We start from the raw sequence: 25,902 nt of genomic DNA, 5'->3' as shown, positions 1-25,902 counted from the left end.
AAGACGTTATGTTGAACGTATATAAGATTATAGTTTGGCCTCAGCTGGTGTATTCTGCCCAGTTCTGTGTGCTGCACTTTGGAAAGATGAGGGCATTGGAAAGATTCAAGAGAATGGTTCCAGAGATGAGGAATTTCAGTTATGAAGATAGATTGGAGAAGTTAAGACTGTTTTCCTTGGAGAAGAGAAGGCTGAGAGCTGATTTGATAGAGATATTAAAAATTATGAGAGGTCTGGACAGAATAGATAGGGAGAAAGTGTTCCCACTCGTGAAAGGATCGAGAATGAGAGGGCACAGATTTCAAGAAATGGCTAAGAGAAGCAAAGTGCAGACACGATGGACCAAATTGCTGCCTCCTGCGCTGTAACAATTCTGTGATTCTCTGAAGTGTTCGCTGGATGCAGAGCATCTAACAACATTGTGACTGATGCTTTAACTCTGATACTTGTGATTGCCTGATTTGTTTCATGCTCCTGACCTCAATCTGATGTAACACTTGGGTCAGTCATGTCGAAGAGTTTATAAAATGGCATTCAGTCTTAACAATGGCCTTTGGGTAGCTTTCGCATTGCAGCTACATTTCATCAGAATGTAAGGTACGCAGTGAATGTCATGCTTGTCAGCTTAGGCTCAGTGGTACTACTCTTGCCTCTGAGTCAGAAGGTCATGGGTTCAAGTTCTACTGCAGCAATTGAGCACAGAATTTAGGCTAACACCTAGCATGAGTGCATAAAGGATGCACCAGCGCAAGTACTTAAATTGATAAAGGAAAGGACTTGCATTTATCTAGCATCTGTTACGACCTCAGGACATCTCAAAGAGCTTTATAGTTGTGTATTTTTAAAATGTAGACCCGGTGTAGGAAACGCAGTGGTCAGTTTGCACAGCAAGTTCACACAAATAGCAATGAGATAGATCACTAGATTGTCATTAGTAATGTTGATCAAGGGATAACAATTGACTAGAATACTGGGAGAACTCCCCCACTCCTCTTTGAAATAGTGGGATCTTTTACGTCCACCTGAGAGCATAGGTAAAACCTTTCTTTAATATTTCGTCCCAAGGACAGTGCCTGACCTTCTCAGTACTGCACTGACGTATCAGCCTAGAAGTGCTCGGGTTTCTGTAGTGGAACCTGAACCCATGACCTTCTGATTCAGGTGAGAGTGCTACCAGTGAGCCAAGGAGGAAGGAAGTCAGGGGCAGTCCTCAGGCCCTTGCAATCCATTTCCCAAAATCCAGGTAACTCTGATGTGCTTGCACTTGCCCTTTCTATTTCTGTTTGTCCTGTTTGAGTTTTGTTGGCTAGAAGGCTTGGAACGGGTTACTGTCTTTGATGAATCCTAAATGGGAACACCAAATCTGTCATTGTCAGCAACTTGAGATAGATAGAAATTAATGGGAACTTGGATCCAATACATCTGGCCCGTAGGCTCCATGTACATGCTATGGGGTCTCTGAAGAAACAAAGGCATGTATCTTCTGATCTTGGTGGTTGCTGGGAGGGGTGGGGGCGAAATTGTTCAAATGGACCCCGCTGTCTTTTCATAATAAATGCTGAGAGAATTATTTTCCAGTTTGTCGGATTTTTTGTTTGAGTATTAATGATGTTGGCTGCAGTCCACTGCAGGTTTTGGAGTTGCATGGTGGGAGGGAAAAAGAAATGCAGGGAACATTGAACCCTGGACTATTGGAGTTGCAGGCCATGATTTAAGATTGGCCTGGGCGTCAATCTGAATAGACTACTAGCTGGGTCTTCTGCAGATTGATAATCTTGTGCCCTGTCCCCAACTTTTCCTTCCCTTTTAACCACACTGTATGATGTCATAAGTGTTGTGATATCAGAACTGCTACTGTGAACTCACAAAGTAACAGTTTCATCATCATCTTGTAGTGTCACTCTAGAACAAGATTTACTTTTGAACGCATTCCGTACGCAATCTTTTCGTGGCATTGTATAACCAACATATGGTAGTGTGCTTCCCCTTTCAGATACTCACATTTGTGGGTCAGTGTTGGCACTGATTTTTCACTCTCTGTTCTGGCAGAGCAGTGCGGGATACCATGACCGATGAGACCAGCGCGATGAGGGCCCTCACCCAGTTCCCTGAGCCAAAGAACCTCCTGTCGAAGGTTATACAGATAGCAACCACCTCCTCTACAGTCACAGTGAGTAAAAGTGAGCGACACGGAGATAATTTGATCACTATCCCTTTCAATAAGGAGGTTAGCAAGCATCAGGTCTGACAAGGCCTGGTTTGGGGTTGAGAGAAAGTGGAAGGAAGGAAATGTTGGCTGTGGATGGCAGGTCAGGATTGAGTGGTTGAGTTGCGAGGACAGGTGAATATTCTGGAGTTTTGCTTAATTACAGTTGGGAACCAAGAGATTAAATTAGTAGGTAGAGTTTAATACAGGGTAGTTAGTACATGGTTTGTGGATGGGAATTAAATGGGTGGGTAGAGTCCTTGATGGTCAGAGATCTACTCTTGCGGCCTGTCCACCAACAAACTCTTCGTCCTCCTCTTCAAATCCCTCTATGGCCTTAGTTCACCCCAGCTCTACAACCTGCTCCAGACTAATGGCACTCTTGCAGGTGGTGTTCCATTGACTGTTCGCTGCATTTTCTCTCTTCTAACCCCACCATTGGTTGCAAAGCTTTCAGGCACCTTGGACCTTCTATTGGGAACTTCTTCCCCAAAATACTCCACCTCTGTAACCCGTTGCTCCTCCTTTAAAAATGTTCTTAAAACTCATCCTTTTGATTAATGTTTGTCACCTCTCCTGACTCCCACTGTGGCATGAAATCTGATGAAGGGTCACTGACCGAAACATTAACTCTGCTTCTCTCTCCACAGATGCTGCCAGACCTGCTCAGTTTTTCCAGCAATTTTTGTTTTTATTTCAGATTTCCAGCATCTGCAGTATTTTGCTTTTATTTAGTGACATGAAGTCTGTTGCTTTTTATTTAACAGAAAGTTGCTCTGTAAATCCCTGTTGGATAATTTTCTCTGTTGAATGCAAGTTATTGCAACTAAGATGTGGTCAGCAATTTGGACACTGCAATTGGTGTTGGTGCTTCTGGGCTAGGAGAAGAGGGAGAAAAAATCATCTGGTGTTTCACTCTTGCTTGCTGGTCACTTGTGGGCATTAAATTTGATATGGATTGTGCACGGCTGTGACTCCCCTCTTGAACAGCCTACCAACACTCACAGTCGAGGCTCCCATGTGAAGAATGGCCACTTATTTGAGGTAGCAATGGTCTGCTGGTGACTGGAACTTGATCTCAGCAGAGGTTTGGCCCTGCAAAATGCATTTTAATATTTGCCTTCATTTCTGATTTCAATAAATTTGCATTTATGTAAGGCCCTCCACCTCCTTATTCTTCTGTTTGGTTGCTGCTGCACCAAGCATTAACACATGGTTAAATAGCGCTCCTTATCTTTAGTTTTCTGCAAAATTAAATAGTGACATAAAGAAGCCAATGAGAAATTTAAGACATTTGCTCCAACATTTGGTGCTGATCCTCCACAAGAGCAGTAGACCTAAGCCTCTGTGCCTGCTCTGTTCCCCTGTCCTTATCCCCCTTTTGTTCAACCACCTATCTAACTTATTTTTAAATGTGACAAGGTCTCTGCTTCAATCACTAACTCTGGAAATGTATTTCACAGTTGATGTATAAAAAGGTTTCTCCTGCTCATTGTCCTAAGTCTCATATATTTAATCTGGTATCTAAATCTCCTCATTCTAGATCACTCATCACTGGCGAATGTTTATATCTACTTTGTCCTATCCTTTTCAAAATTTTAAACACCTCTGTCAAATCACCCGATAATCTATGCTGTTTTAAAGCCATGGTATAATTTGGCTCGTTACGTTTTATTAAGAACTAGCTCTTGAACAAGCCTTGCTCAGTGGTTATAATAAACAGAGAGTTACTGCTTTATACTGGTTAAAATTTTACTCTGAGCTGATGTCCAGTTCGACTGGACAGTACTGTCCACTAGGGTTAAAAAATGTGAGAGAGAAAAAAAGTGTTTCATTTATATAGCACTTTCCATATCCTCAGGGTGTCCCAAAGCTAAGTTGTTAGTTTCATGAACTGAACCCCTGATATGAGTAACCGGATGCCCATCCAGTATTTTTGCTTTATATTATTATATAGATCGCTGGACATCCTGTTTGATGCACTCTAATGTAAATTTGCCATACATTTTAAAGAATAAGTATAAAGAAACAAAAGCAGCCATTGCAATGAACAGAAAATGCCAGAGCTACACTATCTGCAACTTCTTAACTGATCTTTCCATTAACAAAGTCAGTGTTCTGATATCCAGCCTATCCATTGGACTTGCCCAATGTTTATTCACCATCAGTTAGTTTGTAGCCTTAAAAGGACTGCAGCTTCAGAAATGTACAGAGTGTTCCACATGGTGTAATTCCAATATTGTTGTATCACAACTGCCAGGATGGTAGCAGGTGAACTCTATCGACTGTGCTCTTGTTTTTGGTCAAGCAATTCCTATATTCCTGCTCATATATGTGCTACTCCATCAGGATTATCTCAAATACACCACTGAAGGTGGTTCATTGAAGATCTGTCGGCTTGAGGTGCAGTGGCCGACTCCGATGACCTTCATTGCAAGTGGTCGACGGAAAACAGAGGCAGAAAGAAGAGCTGCAGCTTTAGCCTGCAAGAAACTGAAGGTGACTGCAATTTGTTGAGCTGGGTGTTGCGGCTGTAGTTATCAAAAGTGTCTTTATCTTCCATGTGGTGTATCAGCTGAGTGATTGGCAGGAAAAAAGACAGAGGCGCAAGGGGAGAGCCAACTGTGCAACAGCCCCAACAAACAAATTTCTCTGCAGCACCTGTGGAAGAGCCTGTCACTCCAGAATTGGCCTCTATAGCCACTCCAGGCGCTGCTTCACAAACCACTGACCACCTCCAGGCACGTATCCATTGTCTCTCGAGATAAGGAGGCCCAAAAGGCAAAGGTGTATCAGCTGAGTGATTACATAGCTGATGGTCAGCTGCCAGACCTCTTATTGCTCTTCAGCTAGTTGATGGAATTTTAAATTCGCCAACTGAGCTATCAGGCGAGCTGATGTGTTTTGACTCCATCAATAATTTAAAAGAAATTTTGAGTGTTCCTGATGCCTCAAGTGTGTAAGTGCAGCACTATGATGTGGTATGGAGCCTACCGAGTTGGTTCAGACCCTGGTCTGCTAATTTAACAGCTATCAGCTGGGGCATTGCTTAGGGCTGCTGCAGTTTTGGAAGCACCATCACCACACGGACGTCAGCGGTTCAAGATGGCCCACCTCCTCGGGGCAACTAGGGAGGCTTTTGAATGTGGCCTGACCAGCAGCATCCCGAGGAAAATTTGCCCTCAGTGCTGGTGCAGGGAAGGAAAGAGATATCAGACATAGTTCGCGCTCTTGATTGATAGAGTAAAGGTTTCTGTACACTGTCCCATCAAACACTCCAAGGGCAACTGCAGCACAGGTTCGATGCAGAGTAAAACTCGCTCCAAATTATCCCATCAAACACTCCAAGGGCAGCCACAGTACAAGTTATATACAGTAGAGCTCCCTCTATGCAGTTCCAACTCTGTGCCTCAGCCTGTTACTGCACCAGTTTCCTATTTCTCACACCAGTAGCCTTTATGAGTGAGATTGTCAATCAGAGCTCATTTAAGAGGCACCTTTCATACTGTGCGTGCATACCCACCAGGAATTGAAATAGAACCTTCTCATGCAGCTGTCAGTGAGAGACTCTTATTTCTTCAGTTCGAGCTGGAACTGACATAATCCCAATGATGTGAAAGTGGCTTTTTAAAACACTGCACCATACCATCTACAATAATTGTGAACTTATGATCCATTTGTCTGATATGCCCCTTTTCACTATGTTGTACTTGCTGGGCAAAATATTCCAGAGAAGTAAAGGTAAACTTGTGTCTGTTCGTGTCTGCTTGGCAGGATCTGGGCTTGCTTAACCAGAAGAATCATCCACTGACCCATGCCATGTACAACCTGACTGCGATAAAAGAGTTGAGTGAAAAGGAACGGAGGCCAACCAGGCTAGAAATTCCTGAGAGCCTCCAGCAACAAATCCAGCAATTTTTGGACCAGGTCAGTTGCAGCCTAGGGGTGTTCCTTAAATTAAGGTCCGATTTGCTTGCCAGTTCAAAATATCTTGTTTCATCTTATGATCTTATAACTTATCGAATCTGTGATTTGTGCTATTCTTTTCAACTTTTAATGAACTTTTAAACTGTGGAGAGACCAAAGAAGCTGTAATTGTTCCCCTTAGAGAAGGTATGGGGAGATTTAATAGACCTGTCCAAAAATTGAGTGGTTTTGAAAGAATAGTTAAGGAAAAACTGTTGCCACTGGCAGGAGGATTGGTAACCAGAGGTCACAGGTTTAAGATAACTGGTAAAAACACTAGAGGGTAGTGAGAAGAAATGTTTTTACACAGCGAGTTATGATGATTTGGAATGCATTGCTGGAAAGGATGGTAGAAGCGGATCCAATAGTAACCTTCAAAAGGGAATTGGAAGCATACTTGAACAGGAAAAATTTGCAGGGTTATCAGGAAACAGCAATGGAATGGGGCTAATTAGATAGCTGTTTCAAAGGGACGGCGCAAACACGATGGACCAAATAGCCACCGGTGCGGAAAGATGCTCATTTTATTAACAGTTCTCTTCTGAAGGCCCTGATTGTTGCTGTTGTCGAATCGTACCAGCACTGAGTCCTCTGGCACCATAGCCGAATGCTATTTCTCAAGTGCAAGTCTAGTCACTGAGTGCCTGCCTGCTTTCTGATTTTGGAGATGATGATTGATGGGGAGGGAGGGCGTGGAGGTAGCACAACAGCAAAATCTGATTCCTTTCCCATCTGACCTCTCCAAACACATGTTCCAACAGTTTGCTGAATCCTGGAACAGAAATCCTGGTGGATCTTCCCCTCCCTCCCTTTCTTGTAGCCCAGTGACTCCAGGAACGGCTGCACATAGCAACTCACACAAACAGCAATGTGATAAATGATCAGATAATCTATTTTAATTATGTTGACTGAGGGACAAATATTGGTCAGGACTCCTCCGCTCCTCTTCAAAATAGTGCCATGGGATCTTTTATGTCCACCTGAGAGTCAGATGGAGCCTTGGTTTAACTTCTCATCCAAAAGACGGCATACAGTGCAGCACTCCCTAAGTATTGCACTGGAATGTCAGCCTTGATTTTGTGCTCCAGTGTCTGGAGTGGGATGTGAACCTTCTTACCTGAAGTGCTACCAGCTGAGCCATAGCTGACACATAAATGAACAAAGGCCCCTTGAAGGCAATGTTATCGCTTGACCATTTGATATGCAGATGTGGGCTGTGGAGGAGCTAAAAGCCCCTGGAATAGATTTCTGTCCCATTTGAATGTTAAACCTCAGGAGTCAATTGAAATTAGAACTTCTTAAATTGTTGGTCAATATGCATCTTCACTCATTGTGTATGGCTGGACTGCCATAAAGATGTAATCGTCTGTTCCCTCTAAAGCTGAAAGCTATATGGAGGTGCAGGCCGCCATGCTATCTCTATCTCTCAAAGCTTGAGCAAATGAAGGAAGCTTGTTTATCTGCTGCTGAAGCTCTTAGCAACTAAAAGTTCTTCGAAAGCCACTTTAAATTCTCACTATCTAAATTGAAACATTGGTAAGATGCGCATTTATCCTTAATAAAACAAACCTGTCCTTTTGATTAAATTTTTATTCTTCTAGCAGAAATTCATTTAACAAGCAAAACCCAGAAGTTACTGCAGTATAAAGAGATCACAGCAGTTTAATAACCCTTTCCTTACATGATTGGGCGACCAGAAAAACTGACCTTGAAAGCTGTTGGATTGGTCGAACAACCCGATGAGTTCACCTGCCATTCCTCCCCATTGTTGCCCATGATTGACTCCAGTCCCACACTACTTAGTTGACTCTTACTGTCTTCTGGACAGGCTTAGAAAGCTGCTTTGTTGTGCAAAAAAATTGCTACTCAAGCAAGCCTACCACCACAACCATCTCTGGGGTAACTGGAGATGGTCAATAAATATGGCCCTACCAGTGTTGCGCACATCCAGAGAATAAATAAAAACCTCCAATGCTGAGGGCTGTGGGAAAGAGGATGGGAGTGGGACTAATTGGATCACTCTTTCAAAGAGTCAGCACAGGCACAATGGGCTGACTGGTTTTCTATGATTCTACAAATTACCTACTGAATTCCTACATGGGCAGCACAGTGGCGCAGTGGTTAGCACCGCAGCCTCACAGCTCCAGCGAACCGGGTTCAATTCTGGGTACTGCCTGTGTGGAGTTTGCAAGTTCTCCCTGTGACTGCGTGGGTTTTCGCCGGGTGCTCCGGTTTCCTCCCGAGCCTTGCAGGTTGATAGGTAAATTGGCCATTATAAATTGCCCCTAGTATAGGTAGGTGGTAGGGGAATTGAGGGAAGGTGGAGATGTGGTAGGAATATGGGATTAATGTAGGATTAGTATAAATGGGTGGTAGATGGTCGGCACAGACTCGGTGGGCCGAAGGGCCTGTTTCAGTGCTGTATCTCTAAATAAATGAGTTATGTCTAATTGAGTAAGGAACCAGAGGGCAACTGGGAATTTAAGAGCTTGCATTTCTATGGAGTCCTTGTGTGCCTCTCAAACACCCAGTATTCATTCCATTACTTGGAACAAAACTGTAGCCAAGAGCTGATAGCTTTAGGAGAAGGGGAGAAATTTGGGAAATTATTTTTCAGGATGTTCACCATTATGTTTTTGTGGAATGTTTTCAACATTTACTCATTAAACAAAGTAATGCAGCTAATCCTTTTATTCTTTCTCCACCTACCACTCCCACCTCCACCTATCTCTCAGTACATGGTAGAGACTGCCCCTGAACACTATGACTGTGAGTCCAAGTCTGTCAGCCCCAGCCCAGAGATTGTGGATTCAACGTCTAGTAGTGGTTTGATTAGTGATGCCATCACAGGAGAAATGTACGTCCCAATGTCGCATGGAGAGGCAGAGCGCATCAGTCAGAAACTGCTCTGGCTTTGGCGGAGATCCAGGCCTGGGAAGGTTAAGTCATTGCCCGTGGACTCTCACAAGGAAGCAATCATCTCTGCCATTGAAGAAAATCGGGTCGTGGTCATAGCCGGAGCGACTGGATGTGGAAAGACTACCAGGATCCCACAGTTCATACTGGAGAAGTTCATAACCGACAACCGAGGAGCGCACTGTAACATTTTAATAACACAGCCCCGACGGATCAGTGCTGTGTCGGTGGGTCAACGGGTGGGCTATGAGATGGGGCCGAGCTTGAAGAAAAATGTGGGATACCAGGTGAGGCTGGAGAGCATGTTGCCCCCTAGAGGAGGAGCCCTGCTCTTCTGCACAGTTGGCATCCTCCTGAAGAAAATGCAAGGGAATGCCTTGCTAGAAGGTATCAGTCATGTCATCGTGGATGAAGTTCATGAACGTGACGTCAACACGGACTTCCTCCTCATCTTACTGAAGAACGTGATGGAGGCCAACCCAGATCTGAAGATCATCCTAATGAGTGCCACCAGCGACACTGAGCGGATATCGGAGTATTATGGGAATTGTCCCGTAGTGACTGTGCCAGGGTTCATGTATCCAGTGAAGGATTATTACCTAGATGACATCCTGCCAATGCTGGGGCGAAGGAAGACCACCCGGCTCAATCAAGTAAGTGGTTGGGTAAAGTAAGAGCTCGCATTGATGAAGCTTCTTTCCTGTCTCCAGATGTCCTAAAGCACTACACAGCCAATTAATAACTTTTGAATTGTGTCATTTGTTTTGTAAGCAAGTGTTAGTCAATTTGCACAAGTCCGATCATCAACCATTTAATCTGATTTTGGTGCTATTGATTGAGAGATAAATGTTCGCCAGGATATTGCGAGAACTCCACTCCTTTTCAATTGGTGGCTTGATTCATGTAGGTGTTTCAAGGTTCTATCGATTATGTGCTCAATTCCTGGAATGGGGCTTGAGCCTACAACCTTCTAACTCACTGGCAAGAGGGCTACCACCTGAGCCAAGCTGACACACGCAATGTAGGAAAGCAGTAGAAGAATGTGATGTGTGCTGACATGCATTGTGTTAATGATCAGGGGAATGTCTTTGCTACTGCAGACAGCAATAAATTTAATTAAATAAATCTGGAATAAAAAGCTAGTATTAGCAATTGTGACCTTGAAACTATTTGTTCAAAAAACCCAACTGGTTGTTAGGGAAGGAAACCTGTTGTTTTTACTTCGTCTGGTCTATATGTGACTCCAGCCCCACAGCAATGTGGTTGACTCCTGACTGCCCTCTGAAATGGCCTAGCAAGCCACTCAGTTGTACAGATCCAGTACAAAAAAGTACATTAAGAATAAAACTGCATGGATTACCCAGTATCAACCTAGCTATTGGATTTGAACATGACAAAGGCACGCCCAGTCCATTAGGCCTTGCAAAGTCCTCCCCACTAGTGTAGAGTCATATACGGCACACAGGAGGCCATTCAGCCCATTGAGTCCATGCCAGGAACATCTGCGAATTTGTGCCAGAATTGGGAAAGCTGTCCCACACACTAGTCATAGTCTGACGTAGTCATACTCAGAATCATAGCTGTCATCCAATGTCCCAGACTCCCCTATCACTGTCCCTGGGTCTATCCTTTCCCACCAGCAGGATAGACCCACCAAAATAAGCAGTGTGTCAGGGAGGGACAGTGAGAGTAGCAAAGCTAATATGGCGTTCTGGTGAATGAGGTGAGTCAAGTGGATCAAGTGGCAGTAGGGGAACATTTAGGGGACAGTGATCATAGTATCATAAGTTGTAGGTTAACGATGGAAAAGGACAAGGAGCAATCCAGAATGAAAATAATTAATTGGGGGAGGGCCAGTTTCAGTGGGGTAGGAATGGATCTGGCCCAGGTAACTTGGAATCAAAGACTGGCAGGCAAACCTGTAATGGAACAATGGACTGCCTTTAAAGAGGCGATAATTTGAGTACAGTCAAGGTAAAGGCCGGCTCGGGTCTGCAAATGAAACCAGACTTGAGCCTGATGGAGCCACATCTGACCCCGAGCCCGACCTGAGTCCTTCCATTTTTTTCCCGTGCCCGACCCGACCATCAGTTAACCTACCTTCCGTTTCTCACTTTGTTGCTGATCTGCACAAGCTTAAAATAACTGACAAAACCATCTTTCTAGTCCAAAAATTACATTAACATTGGAACCTTAGGTTGTGATAGAGTGTGTCTGAACCCCGCCCGATCTGAGCCAGAATGCCTGACCCGGAAGCACGACCTGACCCAACCCGAACCCGACACACGTTGTCGGGTCCTATCTGGTTCGGGTTGGGTAGCTGGCCTTTAAGTCAAGGTACATTTCCATGAGGGGGAAAGGTAAAGCAACCAAATTCAGTGCTCCCAGGAAGACAAAAAAGATAGAGAGTAAGATGAAGCTGTAAAAGGGTGCATATGACAGATGTGAGGTGGATAATACAATTGAAAACCAGGTTGCCTATAGAAGGTTCAGAAGGGAAGGGAAAAAAGTAAGCAAAGAGAGAATATGAAAAGAGACTGGCAACCAACATAAAAGGGAATCTAAAAGTCTTCTGTAGGCATATAAATAGTAAAAGGGTGGTAAAAGGAGGAGTGGGACCGATTAGGTACCTAAAAGGGGATTTACGTATGGAGGCGGTGGCTTGGTGGTATTGTCACCTGACCCAGGGTATTGCTCTGGGGACATGGGTTCGAAGCCCACCACAGCAGAAGGTGGAATTTGAATTCAATTAATAAATCTGGGATTTAAAGCTAGTCTATTGATGGCCATGAAACCATTGTTGATTGTTGTAAAAACCCATCTGGTTCACTAATGTCCTGAGAGAGATACAGCACTGAAACAGGCCCTTCGGCCCACCGAGTCTGTGCCAACCATCAACCACCCATTTATACTAAACGTTCATTAATCCCATATTCCCTACCACATCCCCACCTTCCCTCAATTCTCCTATCACCTACCTACACTAGGGGCAATTTACAATGGACAATTTACCTATCAACCTGCAAGTCTTTGGCTGTCTGGCCTACTTGTGACTCCAGATCCACAACAATGTGGTTGACTCTTAAGTGGCCTAGCAAGCCACTCAGTTGAATCTAACCGCTACAAAGTCAATAAAAAGGAATGAAACTGGACAGACCGCCCGACATTGACCTAGGCATTGGAAACAACAATGGCAAACTCAGCCCCGTCGACCCTGCAAAGTCCTTCTTACTAACATCTGGGGGCTTGTGCCAAATTTAGGAGAGCTGTCCCACAGGCTAGTCAAGCAACAGCCTGACATAGTCAGAATCAAACCTTACAGGCAATGTCCCAGACACTGTCATCACCATCCCTGGCTATGTCCTGTCCCACCAGCAGGACAGACCCAGCAAAGGTGGAGGCACACCGGTATACAGTTGGGAGGGAATTGCCTTGGGAGTCGTCAGCATTGACTCTGGACCCCATGAAGTCTCATGGCTTCAGGTCAAACATGAGCAAGGAAACTTCCTGCTGATTACCACTGACTGCCTTCCTTCAGCTGATGAATCAATGCTCCTCCATGTTGAACACCACTTGGAGGAAGCACTGAGGGTGGCAAGGGCGCAGTATGTACTCTGGGTGGGGGACTTCAATGTCCATCACCAAGAGTGGCTCGGTAGCACCACTACTGACTGAGCTGGCCGAGTCCTAAAGGACATAGCTGCTCGACTGTGTATGCGGCAGGTGATGAGGGAACCAACAAGAGGGAGAAACATACTTGACCTCGTCCTCACCAGTCTGCCTGCCGCAGATGCATCTGTCCATGTCAGTATTGGTAGGAGTGACCATTGCACAGTCCTTGTGGAGACGAAGCCCCGCCTTCACATTGAGGATGTCCTCCATCGTGTTGTGTGGCACTACCACCGTGCTAAATGGGATAGATTTCGAACAGATCTAGCAGTGCAAAACTGGGCATGAGGCGCTGTGGACCATCAGCAGCAGCAGAATTGTACTCAACCACAATCTGTAACCTCATGGCCTGGCGTATCCCCCACTCTGCCATTACCATCAAGCGGGGGGATCAACCCTGGTTCAATTAAGAGTGCAGGTGGGCATGCCAGGAACAGCACCAGACATACCTCAAAATGAGGTGTCAACCTGGTGAAGCGACAACCCAGGACTATCTGCGTGCCAAACTGTGTAAGCAGCATGCGATAGACAGAGCTAAGCGATCCCATAACCAACGGATGAGATCTAAGCTCTGCAGTCCTGCCACATGCAGCCTTGAATGGTGGTGGACAATTAAACAACTAACTGGAGGAGGTGGCTGCACAAATATCCCCATCCTCAATGATGGGGGAGCCCAGCATACAGACTGAAAGATAAGGCTGAAACATTTGCAACAATCTTCAGCCAGAAGTGCCGAGTTGATGATCCATTTCAGCCTCCTCCTGAAGTCCCTAGCATCACAAATGCCAGACTTCAGCCAATTCGATTCATTCCGCATTATATCAAGAAACGACCGAAGGCACTGGATACTGCATAGGCTATGGGCCCTGACAATATTCCGGCAATAGTACTGAAGACCTGTGCTCCAGAACTTGCTGCGCCCCTAGCCAAGCTGTTCCAGTACAGCTACAACACTGGCATCTACCTGGCAATGTGGAAAATTGCCCAGGTATGTCCTGACATAAAAAGCAGGACAAGTCCAACCTAGCCAATTACCGCTTCATCAGTCTACTCTCAATCATCAGTAAAGTGATGGAAGGTATCATCAACAGTACCATCAAGCGGCACTTGCTTAGCAATAACCTGCTTAGTGACGCTCAGTTTGGGTTCTGCCAGGGCCACTCGGCTCCTGACCTCATTACAGTCTTGGTTCAAACATGGACAAAAGAGCTGAACTCCAGAGGTGAGGTGGGAGTGACTGCCCTTGACATCAAGGCAGCATTTGGCTGAGTATGACATCAAGGAGCCCTAGCAAAACTGAAGTCAATGGGAATCGGGGGGGAAATCTCACCGCTGGTTGGAGTCATACCTAGCACAAAGGAAGATGGTTGAGGTTGTTGGAGGTCAATCATCTGAGCTCCAGGACATCACTGCAGGAGTTCCTCAGGGTAATGTCCTAGGCTCAACCATCTTCAGCTGCTTCATCAATGACCTTCCTTCAATCAGAAGGTCAGATGTGGGATGTTCGCTGAAGATTGCACAATGTTCAGCACCATTCGCGACTCCTCATATACTGAAGCAGTCCATGTAGAAATGCAGCAAGACCTGGACAATATCCAGGCTTGGGCTGCTAAATGGCAAGTAACATTTGTGCCATATAAGTGCCAGGCAACGACCATCTCCAACAAGAGAGAATCTAACCATCTCCCCTTGATGTTTAGTGGCATTACTGTCGCTGAATCCCCTACTATCAACATCCTAGGGGCTACCATTGACCAGAAACTGAACTGGAGTAGCCATGTAAATACCGTGGCTACAAGAGCAGGTCAGAGTCTACGAGTCCTGCGGCGAGTAATTCGCCTCCTGACTCCCCAAAGCCTGTCCACCATCTACATGGCACAAGTCAAGAGTGTGATGGAATACTCTCCATGTGCAGCTCCAACAACACTCAAGAAGCTCGACACCATCCAGGACAAAGCAGCCCGCTTGATTGGCACCCCATCTACAAACATTCACTCCTTCCACCAACGGCGCACAGTGGCAGCAGTGTGTACCATCTACAGGATGCACTGCAGAAATGCACCAAGGCTCTTTAGACAGCACCTTCCAGACCCGCGACCTCTACTAACTAAGATTTACTAAATTGGTCCCTGCGATTGTCCGATGATGAGAGGCTGAGTAAATTGGGCCTATATTCTCTGGAGTTTAGAAGAATGAGAGGCGATTTAATAGAGACTTACAAGTTTCTGAAAGGGTTTGATAGGGTCGAAGCTGAAAGATTGTTCCCGCTGGCCAGGAAATCTAGAACACGGGGACATAGTCTCAGGATAAGGGGCCAATGATTCAGGACTGAGATGAGAAGAAATTACTACACTCAAAGGGTTGCGAATCTTTGGAATTCTCTACCCCAGACAGTTGTGGATGCTCCATCATTGAATACATTTAAGGCTGGGATAGATAGATTTTTGGTCTTGCAGGAATCAAGGGAATGGAGCGGGCAGGGAAGTGGAATTGAAACCCAAGATCAGCCATGATTGTATTGAATGACTGAGCAGGCTCGATGGGCCAAACGGTCTACTTCTGCTCCTATTTCTTGTGTTCTTGTATTATGATCACTGAATCCTCCACTATCAACATCCTGGGGGTTACCATTGACCAGAAACGGAATTGGAGTAGCCATACAAATACCGTGGCTACAAGAGCGGGTCAGAGGCTAGGAATCCTGTGGTGAGTAACTCACCACCTCACTCCCCAAAGCCTGTCCACCATCTATAAGGCACAAGTCAGGAGTGCGATAGAATACTCTCCACTTGCCTGGATGGGTGCAGCTCCAACAACACCCAAGAAGCTCGACACCATCCAGGACAAAGCAGCCTGCTTGATTGTTTGTGAATGGGGTGCCATTCAGTCATTCCACCACTGACCCACAGTGGCAACAGTGTGTACCATCTACAAGATGCACTGCAGCAACGAACCAAGGCTCCTTCGAAAGCACCTTCCAAACCTGTGACCTCTACCACCTTGAATGACAAGGGCAGCAAATGCATGGGAACACCACCACCTACAAGTTCCCCTCCAAGCCACACACCATCCTGCTCTAGCAACACTCAGGAAGCTCGACACTAGCTAAGACAAAGCAGCCTGCTTGATCGGCAGTCCCTTTACCACTGGTGCACAGTGGCAGCAGTACCATACACAAGATGCACTGCAGCAACTCGTCAAGTCTCCTTGGACAGCACCATCCAAACCCGTGACCGCTACCACCTAGAAGGACAAAGGCAGTCGACGCATGGGGACACCACCACCTGGAAGCATCCCTCCTCCGTACTAGCTTGGAACTATATTGTTGTTCGTTCACTTTCGCTGGGTCAAAATTCTGGAACTCCCTTCCTAACGGCACTGTTGGTGTACCTACCACACATGGACAGCAAAGGTTCAAGAAGGCAGCTCACCACCACCACCACCTCGAGGCAATTCGGGAGGAGCAATAAATGCTGGCCTATCCAGCGATGCCCACATGAATGAATTTTTTAGAAAAAGGCAGGGGCATAACTGAGTTACTAAATGAGTACTTTGCATCTGTCTTTATTAAGAAGAAGATGCTGCTGAAGTCATAGTGAGCGCAGAGTCACTGGATGGGCTAAAAATTGATGAGCGGAGGTCTTGGAAAGGCTGGAGTCACCTAAACTTGATAAGTCACCAGGACCAGATGAGATGCATTCAAGGATACTGAGGGAAGTAAGGGTGGATATTGTGGAGGCACTGGCCATAATCTTCCAATCCTCCTTAGATACAGGTGTGGTGCCAGAGGACTGGAGAATTGCAGATGTTCCACCCTTGTCCAAAAAAAAAAGGGTGTAAGGATAAACCCAGCAACTATAGGCCAGTCAGTTTAACCTCGGTGGTAGGAAAGCTTATCCCTTGAGGAATATAAAGACAGTAGGAAGAAACTTAAGCAAGGAGTCAGGAGGTCTAAAAGGGGTCATGAAAAGTCATTGGCAAACAGGATTAAGGAAAATCCCAAGGCTTTTTATCCGTATATAAAGAGCAAGAGGGTAACTAGGGAAAGGGTTGGCCCACTCAAGGGCAGAGAAGGGAATCTATGTGTGGAGCCAGAGGAAATGGGCGAGGTACTAAATGAGTACTTTGCATCAGTATTCACCAAAGAAAAGGACTTGGTGGATGATGAGTCTAGGGAAGGGAGTGTAGATAGTCTGGGTCATGTCGTTATCAAAAAGGAGGAGGTGTTGGGTGTCTTGCAAAGCATTAAGGAAGATAAGTCCCCAGGGCCTGATGGGATCTACCCCAGAATACTGAGGGACGCAAGGGAAGAAATTGCTGGGGCCTTGACAGAAATCTTTGCATCCTCATTGGCTACAGGTGAGGTCCCAGAGGACTGGAGAATAGCCAATGTTGTTCCTTTGTTTAAGAAGGGTAGCAAGGATAATCCAGGAAATTATAGGTCGGTGAGCCTCACGTCAGTGGTAGGGAAATTATTAGAGAGGATTCTTCGTGTCAGGATTTACTCCCATTTGGAAACAAACAAACTTATTAGCGAGGGGCAGCATGGTTTTGTGAAGGGGAGGTCGTGTCTCACTAATTTAATTGAGTTTATTGAGGAAGTGACGAAGACGATTGATGAAGGAAGGGCAGTGGATGTTATCTATATGGACTTCAGTAAAGCCTTTGACGAGGTCCCTCATGGCAGACTGGTACAAAAGGTGAAGTCACATGGGATCAGAGGTGAGCTGGCAAGATGGATACAGAACTGGCTTAGTCATAGAAGACAGAGGGTAGCAGTGGAAGGGAGCTTTTCTGAATGGAGGGATGTGACTAGTGGTGTTCCACAGGGATCAGTGCTGGGATCTTTACTGTTTGTAGTATATATAAATGATTTGGAGGAAAATGTAGCTGGTCTGATTAGTAAGTTTGTGGACGACACAAAGGTTGGTGGAGTTGCGGATAGTGATGAGGATTGTAAGAGGATACAGCAGGATATAGATCGGTTGGAGACTTGGGCGGAGAAATGGCAGATGGAGTTTAATCCGCACAAATGTGAGGTAATGCATTTTGGAAGGTCTAATGCAGGTGGGAGGTATATGGATGACAGGTGAAATTGTGAGACTAGCTAAGAGGAAAAAGGAAGCATACATAAGGTCTAGGCGGCTGAAGAAAGACGAAGCTTTGAAAGAATATCGGGATTGTAGGCGCAATCTGAAACGAGGAATTAAGAGCGCTAAAAGGGGTCATGAAATATCTTTAGCAAACCGGGTTAAGGAAAATCCCAAAGCCTTTTATTCATATATAAGGAGCAAGAGGGTAACTAGAGAAAGGATTGGCCCACTCAAGGACAAAGGAGGAAAGTTATGCATGGAGTCAGAAAATGGGTGAGATTCTAAACGAGTACTTTGCATCGGTATTCACCGAGGAGAGGGACATGATGGATGTTGAGGTTAGGGACAGATGTTTGATTACTCTAGGTCAAGTCGGCATAAGGAGGGAGGAAGTGTTGGGTATTCTAAAAGGCATTAAGGTGGGCAAGTCCCCAGGTCCGGATGGGATCTATCCCAGGTTACTGTGGGAAGCGAGAGAGGAAATAGCTGGGGCCTTAACAGATATCTTTGCAACATCCTTAAACACGGGTGAGGTCCCGGAGGACTGGAGAATTGCTAATGTTGTCCCCTTGTTTAAGAAGGGTAGCAGGGATAATCCAGGGAATTATAGCCTGACGTCAGTGGTAGGGAAGCTGCTGGACAAGATACTGAGGGATAGGATCTATTCCCATTTGGAAGAAAATGGGCTTATCAGTGATAGGCAACATGGTTTTGTGCAGGGAAGGTCATGTCTTACCAACTTAATAGAATTCTTTGAGGAAGTGACAAACTTGATTGATGAGGGAAGGGCTGTAGATGTCATATACATGGACTTCAGTAAGGCGTTTGATAAGGTTCCCCGTGGTAGGCTGATGGAGAAAGTGAAGGCGCATGGGGTCCAGGGTGTACTAGCTAGATGGATAAAGAACTGGCTGGGCAACAGGAGACAGAGAGTAGCAGTGGAAGGGAGTTTCTCAAAATGGAGACGTGTGACCAGTGGTGTTCCACAGGGATCCGTGCTGGGACCACTGTTGTTTGTGATATACATAAATGATTTGGAGGAAAGTATAGGTGGTCTGATTAGCAAGTTTGCAGACGACACTAAGATTGGTGGAGTAGCAGATAGTGAAGGGGACTGTCGGAGAATACAGCAGAATATAGATAGATTGGAGAGTTGGGCAGAGAAATGGCAGATGGAGTTCAATCAGGGCAAATGCGAGGTGATGCATTTTGGAAGATCCAATTCAAGAGTGAACTATACAGTAAATGGAAAAGTCCTGGGGAAAATTGATGTACAGAGAGATTTGGGTGTTCAGGTCCATTGTTCCCTGAAGGTGGCAACGCAGGTAAATAGAGTGGTCAAGAAGGCATACGGCATGCTTTCCTTCATCGGACGGGGTATTGAGTACAAGAGTTGGCAGGTCGTGTTACAGTTGTATAGGACTTTGGTTCGGCCACATTTGGAATACTGCGTGCAGTTCTGGTCGCCACATTACCAAAAGGATGTGGATGCTTTGGAGAGGGTGCAGAGGAGGTTCACCAGGATGTTGCCTGGTATGGAGGGCGCTAGCTATGAAGAGAGGTTGAGTAGATTGGGATTATTTTCATTAGAAAGACGGAGGTTGAGGGGGGACCTGATTGAGGTGTACAAAATCATGAGAGGTATAGACAGGTTGGATAGCAAGAAGCTTTTTCCCAGAGTGGGGGATTCAATTACTAGGGGACACGAGTTCAAAGTGAGAGGGGAAAAGTTTAGGGGGGATATGCGTGGAAAGTTCTTTACGCAGAGGGTGGTGGGTGCCTGGAACGCGTTGCCAGCGGAGGTGGTAGACGCGGGCACGATAGCGTCTTTTAAGATGTATCTAGACAGATACATGAATGGGCAGGAAGTAAAGAGATACAGACCCTTAGAAAATAGGCGACAGGTTTAGATAGAGGATCTGGATCGGCGTAGGCTTGGAGGGCCGAAGGGCCTGTTCCTGTGCTGTAATTTTCTTTGTTTTTTTTTATATACAGTAAATGGCAGAACCCTTAGGAGTATTGACAGGCAGAGAGATCTGTGCGTACAGGTCCACAGGTCACTGAAAGTGGCAACGCAGGTGGATAAGGTAGTCAAGAAGGCATATGGCATGCTTGCCTTCATCGGTCGGGACATAGAGTATAAAAATTGGCAAGTCATGCTGCAGCTGTACAGAACTTTAGTTAGGCCACACTTAGAATATTGCGTGCCATTCTGGTCGCCACACTACCAGAAGGACGTGGAGGCTTTGGAGAGGGTACAGAAGAGGTTTACCAGGATGGTGCCTGGTCTGGAGGGCATTAGCTATGAGGAGAGGTTGGATAAACTCGGATTGTTTTCACTGGAACAACGGAGGTGGAGGGGCGACATGATAGAGGTTTACAAAGTTATGAGCGGCATGGACAGAGTGGATAGTCAGAAGCTTTTTCCCAGGGTGGAAGAGTCAGTTACTAGGGGAACGTAGGTTTAAGGTGAGAGGGGCAAAGTTTAGAGGGGATCTGCGAGGCAAGTTCTTTACAGAGGGTGGTGAGTACCTGGAACTTGCTGCCGGGGGAGGTGGTGGAAGCAGGTACGATAGCGACGTTTAAGAGGGATCTTGACAAATACATGAATAGGATGGGAATAGAGGGATACGGTCCCCGGAAGTGCAGAAGGTTTTAGTTTAGGCAGGCATCAAGATCGGCGCAGGCTTGGAGGGCCAAATGGCCTGTTCCTGTGCTGTACTGCTCTTTGTTCTTTTTAATATGAATGAGGAGCAGGAGTAGGCCACTCGGCCCCTTGAGACTACTCTCATTCAACAAGATCATGGCTATTCTGATTGTAACCTCAACTCCACATTCCCGCCTACCCCCGATAGCCTTTCACCCCCTTGCTTATCAAGAATCTATCTACCTCTGCCTTTAGAAATATTCAAAGACTCTGCTTCCACTTCCTTCTGAGGAAGAGAGTTCCAAAGACTCACAACCCTGAAAGAAAAAGTTTCTCCTCATCTTAAATGGGCGGCCCCTTATTGTTAAACAGTGACCCCTAGCTCTAGATTCTCCCACAAGAGGAAACATCCATTCCACATCCACCCTGTTAAGACCCTTCAGGATCTTGTATGTTATCAAAGATATGTTATATGTATGTTATAAGGGAGAGTGTGTACAATTTGAAGAATTTCCTTAGCCTACAATGTGTGCGCCACTGTCAGTTCAAGAGCGTGTCCCCTCTTCATGAGGAATTGAGAGTTTCTATATTTTCCTAAAAGATTTTGGAAGAAGCTGGAGATGGAAATCTTTGAGCATTTATTTCAGGCAAGTGATGAAGTTGTATAAACATATTAAAATCTTTCCTTTTTTATTACAAACTTTTCACAGAAAAATACAAACAGCACATGTGAACAGCTGTTGACCGTGAGATACAGCAGCAAGAAAATGACAGTTGTATGTGTGATTTTTGTTGCTGGTTAGAAAATTGTTACAGGGATTTAAATTTATTTCAAATTTTGATTCTTTATGTTCAGTTTAAAATTGGCACTTGAGCTAATTTTGAAACTTAATTTTTTTCAAATTTTGCAAATTGCAAAGTACTTAAATGATGTTCCTAAAGTTGATTTTAGTTTGTTCATGGAATTTCTGACAAGTGAATCAGTTGGCCAACTCACTGCATTCCTGGGATGCAGTTAGGAAATTGCAACTCCATCTTAAACCTATTATTCTTTGTCCATTCATTTTAACTGGGAGAAAATTTCTGCTTAAATTTTTGAAGGCAGGAACATAAAGGTGGGAATCGGCTGAGGATGGGGAAAATGGTGATGGGAGTATCTAACTTGGTGGTTGAAGGTCCGATGTTTGGAAGAGGACGCTTGTCTTTCACCAAGGGACCGTGCTCCACCTGAGGCTGCCAGATTGCAGCAACTCCCAATGCTGTTCCTAAACGTCTCCCTCCTCATACTGCTCAGTGCTCACCAACCCCTGTATTCCCATAGTTCCACATATCGTGTAACTACTTTCAATGCTCCAAGTTCCTTTCCAATGCCCCTCAGTCCCAGGAGTCACCAATTTTCCTTTTTTTTTCCCATTCCCCAGATATATAGGACGTCACTGGCAAAGTTGGCATTCATTGCTCATCCCCAGATGCCGTGAAATGATTTTGATACAAAGGAGTGGCTTTTTAGATCACATCAGAGGGCCGTTAAGAGTCAGCCGCATAGATGTGGGACTGCAGTCACATATAGGCCAGAAGGCACAGTGGTTAGCACCGCAGCCTCACAGCTCCAGCGACCCAGGTTCAATTCCGGGTACTGCCTGTGTGGAGTTTGCAAGTTCTCCCTGTGTCTGCGTGGGTTTCCTCCGGGTGCTCCGGTTTCCTGCCACATGCCAAAGACTTGCAGGTTGATAGGTAAATTGGCCATTATAAATTGCCCCTAGTATAGGTAGGTGGTAGGGAAAATATAGGGACAGGTGGGGATGTAGTAGGAATATGGGATTAGTGTAGGATTAGTATAAATGGGTGGTTGATGGTCGGCACAGACTCGGTGGGCCGAAGGGCCTGTTTCAGTGCTGTATCTCTATAAAAAAAAAAGGCAGGTCTTATTCCCTAAAGAGTTTGAGTTAACTTGCAAGCTCACATTCTCTGGGTTACTAATTCACTATCATAACTCTTATTCTGCTGCAGCCATGAATCCCAGAGACCCCTTCCTGACTCTGGGACCCCACCTCAAATTCCTTCTAAAGCCTTGGATTCCAACTGCAGTAGTACCAGATCCCATGACCAGCCTCAAAGCCAACAAGTGTTCCCTATTTTCAAAATTTCTGCATCATCATGAACTATGGGAGATTGCTGGTATATTACAAGACTTCCTGTGTGTGTCACATATAACTCCCATAACTTTCCCTTTCCCTGTCACACCTTATGCACAAAGCAGCATATCCTCCCAAGTTGCCGTGAATAGCACTACAGGAGGTCTGCTAAATGTTGCTTCCACCCTTATCCATCCCCTTACTAAAGCCAGTCGTTGTTCCCCAGCTACAATCAGCGAGTTCAGCACAGACTGAGAATCAAATTCGTGATCTGTCGTGCATTATACAGTTCAATTGAGCCATCAGGGATCTCTGAATTACTGATGGGCTCTTTGAGGGTGTGTAGGACCCTGCAGGTGTGACATGTGACTTATAGTGCTAGTCCAGCAGTCAATTACTATGTAATTTTTCTTCCACAGAAGAATCACTCACCAAGCTCTCAAGGGATTTAAATATATTGGTGAAAAACTATCTTGATTGATAAATCTGTTTGACTTACTGGTGATATTAATTGCCTCTTGGTTTTCTGACAGGATGAGGAGGACCCTGTCCCTGATCTTGACCTGGTCACCGACACTATTTTGCATATTGATGCTCACAGTGAGTCGGGTAAGGGAAATCTGAATTATCACTGGGGTTTGCTGCTAAGAGTAGGAGAGGGATATTTTTAACTCTTTCTCTTTCTGGTTTAGTGGGTGACTTTACTGCCTGGTTTAGTCCTCAAATATGCAGACCAAGAAGGCCCCAAGTTTGATTCCTAATCCATCCTTAGTTATTGATCTCGGCCAGAGTAACAGCCACAGTACAGAAATGGCTTTTGCCAAAGTCACAAATGACATCCTGTGTGATTGCAACAAAGGTAAATTATCCCTCCTCATGCTTCTTAGAAAACATAGAATGTTTTCGTGATAGTTTCTTCCTCAAAAGGCTGTGGAAGCAGAGTCTTTGAATATTTTTAAGGCAGAGGTGGATAGATTCTTGATGGGCAAGGAGGTGAAAAGTTATTGAGGGTCGGCGGGAATGTGGAGTTGAGGTTACAATCAGATCAGCCATGATCTTATTGAATGGCGCAGCAGGTTCAAGGGGCTGAGTGGCCTACTCTTGCTCCTAATTCATATGTTCGTATGTAACAGCGTGTTCTGGAGCCAGAGAGTAGGCTATACTAGGGCTGGTATTGTGCATCGAGATAGGATTAATGAATGACCTCCTAGTTAAGGTGTCATAGCTGGCAGCGACCATAATATGATTGAATTTTACTTTCAGTTTGAGGGAGAGAAGAGTGGGTCCAAGAATAGTATTTTAAACTTAAATAAGGGCAATTATGATGGCATGAAAACAGAGCTAGCGAAAGTGAACTGGCAATTTTTAAAAAATTTGTTTTGTGGGATGTGTGTGTCCCTGACCAGGCCAGCATTTATTGTCCATCCCTAATTGCCCTTCAACTGAGTGGCATGGTAGGCCATTTCAGACGTCCTTTAAGAGTCAACCACACTGCTGTGGGTCTGGAGTCACATGTCGGCCAGACCAGGTAAGAATGTCCTTCCTAAAGGACATTAGTGAACCAGATGGGTTTTTACAACAATCAACAACGGTTTCTTGGTCACCATTAGACGAGCTTTTAATTCCCGATTTATTAATTGAATTCAAATTTCACCATCTGCCATGGTGGGATTCGAGCCCATGCCCCCAAAACATTAGCCTGAATGAGTAATTAGTAATCCAGAGACTTTACCACTACGTTACTGCCTCCCCTAAGGTTAAGGGATATGTCAAACAAAGAACAGCACAGGAACAGGCCATTCGGCCCTCCAAGCCTGCGCCGATCTTGATGCCTGCCTAAACTAAAACCTTCTGCACTTCTGGGGTCCGTATCCCTCTATTTCCATCCTATTCATGTATTTGTCAAGATGCCTCTTAAATGTCGCTATCGTACCTGCTTCCACCACCTCCCCCGGCAGCAGGTTCCAGGTACTCACCACCCTCTGTAAAGAACTTGCCTCGCACATCCCCTCTAAACTTTGCCCCTCTCACCTTAAACCTACGTTCCCCTAGTAACTGACTCTTCCACCCTGGGAAAAAGCTTCTGACTATCCACTCTGTCCATGCCGCTCATAACTTTGTAAACCTCTATCATGTCGCCCCTCCACCTCCGTTGTTCCAGTGAAAACAATCCGAGTTTATCCAACCTCTCCTCATAGCTAATGCTCTCCAGACCAGGCACCATCCTGGTAAACCTCTTCTGTACCCTCTCCAAAGCCTCCACGTCCTTCTGGTAGTGTGGCGACCAGAATGGCACGCAATATTCTAAGTGTGGCCTAACTAAAGTTCTGTACAGCTGCAGCATGACTTGCCTATTTTTATACTCTATGCCCCGACCAATGAAGGCAAGCATGCCGTATGCCTTCTTGACTACCTTATCCACCTGCATTGCCACTTTCAGTGACCTGTGGACCTGTACGCCCAGATCTCTCTGCCTGTCAATAGTCCTAAGGGTTCTGTCATTTACTGTATACTTCCCACCTGCATTAGACCTTCCAAAATGCATTACCTCACATCTGCCATTTCTCCGCCCAAGTCTCCAACCGATCTATATCCTGCTGTACCCTCTGACAATCCTCATCACTGTCCGCAACTCCACCAACCTTTGTGTCGTCCGCAAACTTACTAATTAGACCAACTACATTTTCCTCCAAAACGTTTATATATACTACAAACAGCAAAGGTCCCAGCACTGATCCCTGCGGAACACCACTAGTCACAGCCCTCCATTCAGAAAAGCACCCTTCCACTGCTCCCCTCTGTCTTCTATGACCGAGCCAGTTCTGTATCCATCTTGCCAGCTCCCCTCTGATCCCATGTGACTTCACCTTTTGTATCAGTCTGCCATGAGGGACCTTGTCAAAGGCTTTACTGAAGTCCATATAGATAACATCCACTGCCCTTCCTTCATCAATCATCTTTGTCACTTCCTCAAAAAACCCAAATTAGTGAGACACGACCTCCCCTTCACAAAACCATGCTGCCCCTCGCTAATAAGTCCATTTGTTTCCAAATGGGAGTAAATCCTGTCACGAAGAATCCTCTCTAATAATTTCTCTACCACTGACGTAAGGCTCACCGGCCTATAATTTCCTGGATTATCCTTGCTACCCTTCTTAAACAAAGGAACAACATTGGCTTTTCTCCAGTCCTCTGGGACCTCACCTGTAGCCAATGAGGATGCAACGATTTCTGTCAAGGTCCCAGCAATTTCTTCACTTGCCTCCCTCA

General features: G+C 45.4%; 1 protein-coding gene across 1 annotated transcript in view; it reads left to right on the top strand.

Annotated features, from left to right (window-relative positions):
* dhx30 (DEAH (Asp-Glu-Ala-His) box helicase 30) overlaps positions 1-25,902 on the top strand; it is a 116,714-nt gene that overhangs the window by 29,766 nt on the left and 61,046 nt on the right. The window contains exons 5-9 of the mRNA XM_068031534.1: positions 2,050-2,170; positions 4,556-4,705; positions 5,981-6,133; positions 8,908-9,741; positions 23,166-23,241. Of these exons, the coding sequence (XP_067887635.1) occupies positions 2,050-2,170; positions 4,556-4,705; positions 5,981-6,133; positions 8,908-9,741; positions 23,166-23,241 (1,334 nt within the window). The remainder of the gene's footprint in view (positions 1-2,049; positions 2,171-4,555; positions 4,706-5,980; positions 6,134-8,907; positions 9,742-23,165; positions 23,242-25,902) is intronic.

Source organism: Heterodontus francisci, chromosome 5 (assembly GCF_036365525.1).
Source record: "Heterodontus francisci isolate sHetFra1 chromosome 5, sHetFra1.hap1, whole genome shotgun sequence".
Taxonomy (NCBI): domain Eukaryota; kingdom Metazoa; phylum Chordata; class Chondrichthyes; order Heterodontiformes; family Heterodontidae; genus Heterodontus; species Heterodontus francisci.
This window is presented reverse-complemented; position numbering and strand designations above follow the sequence as displayed.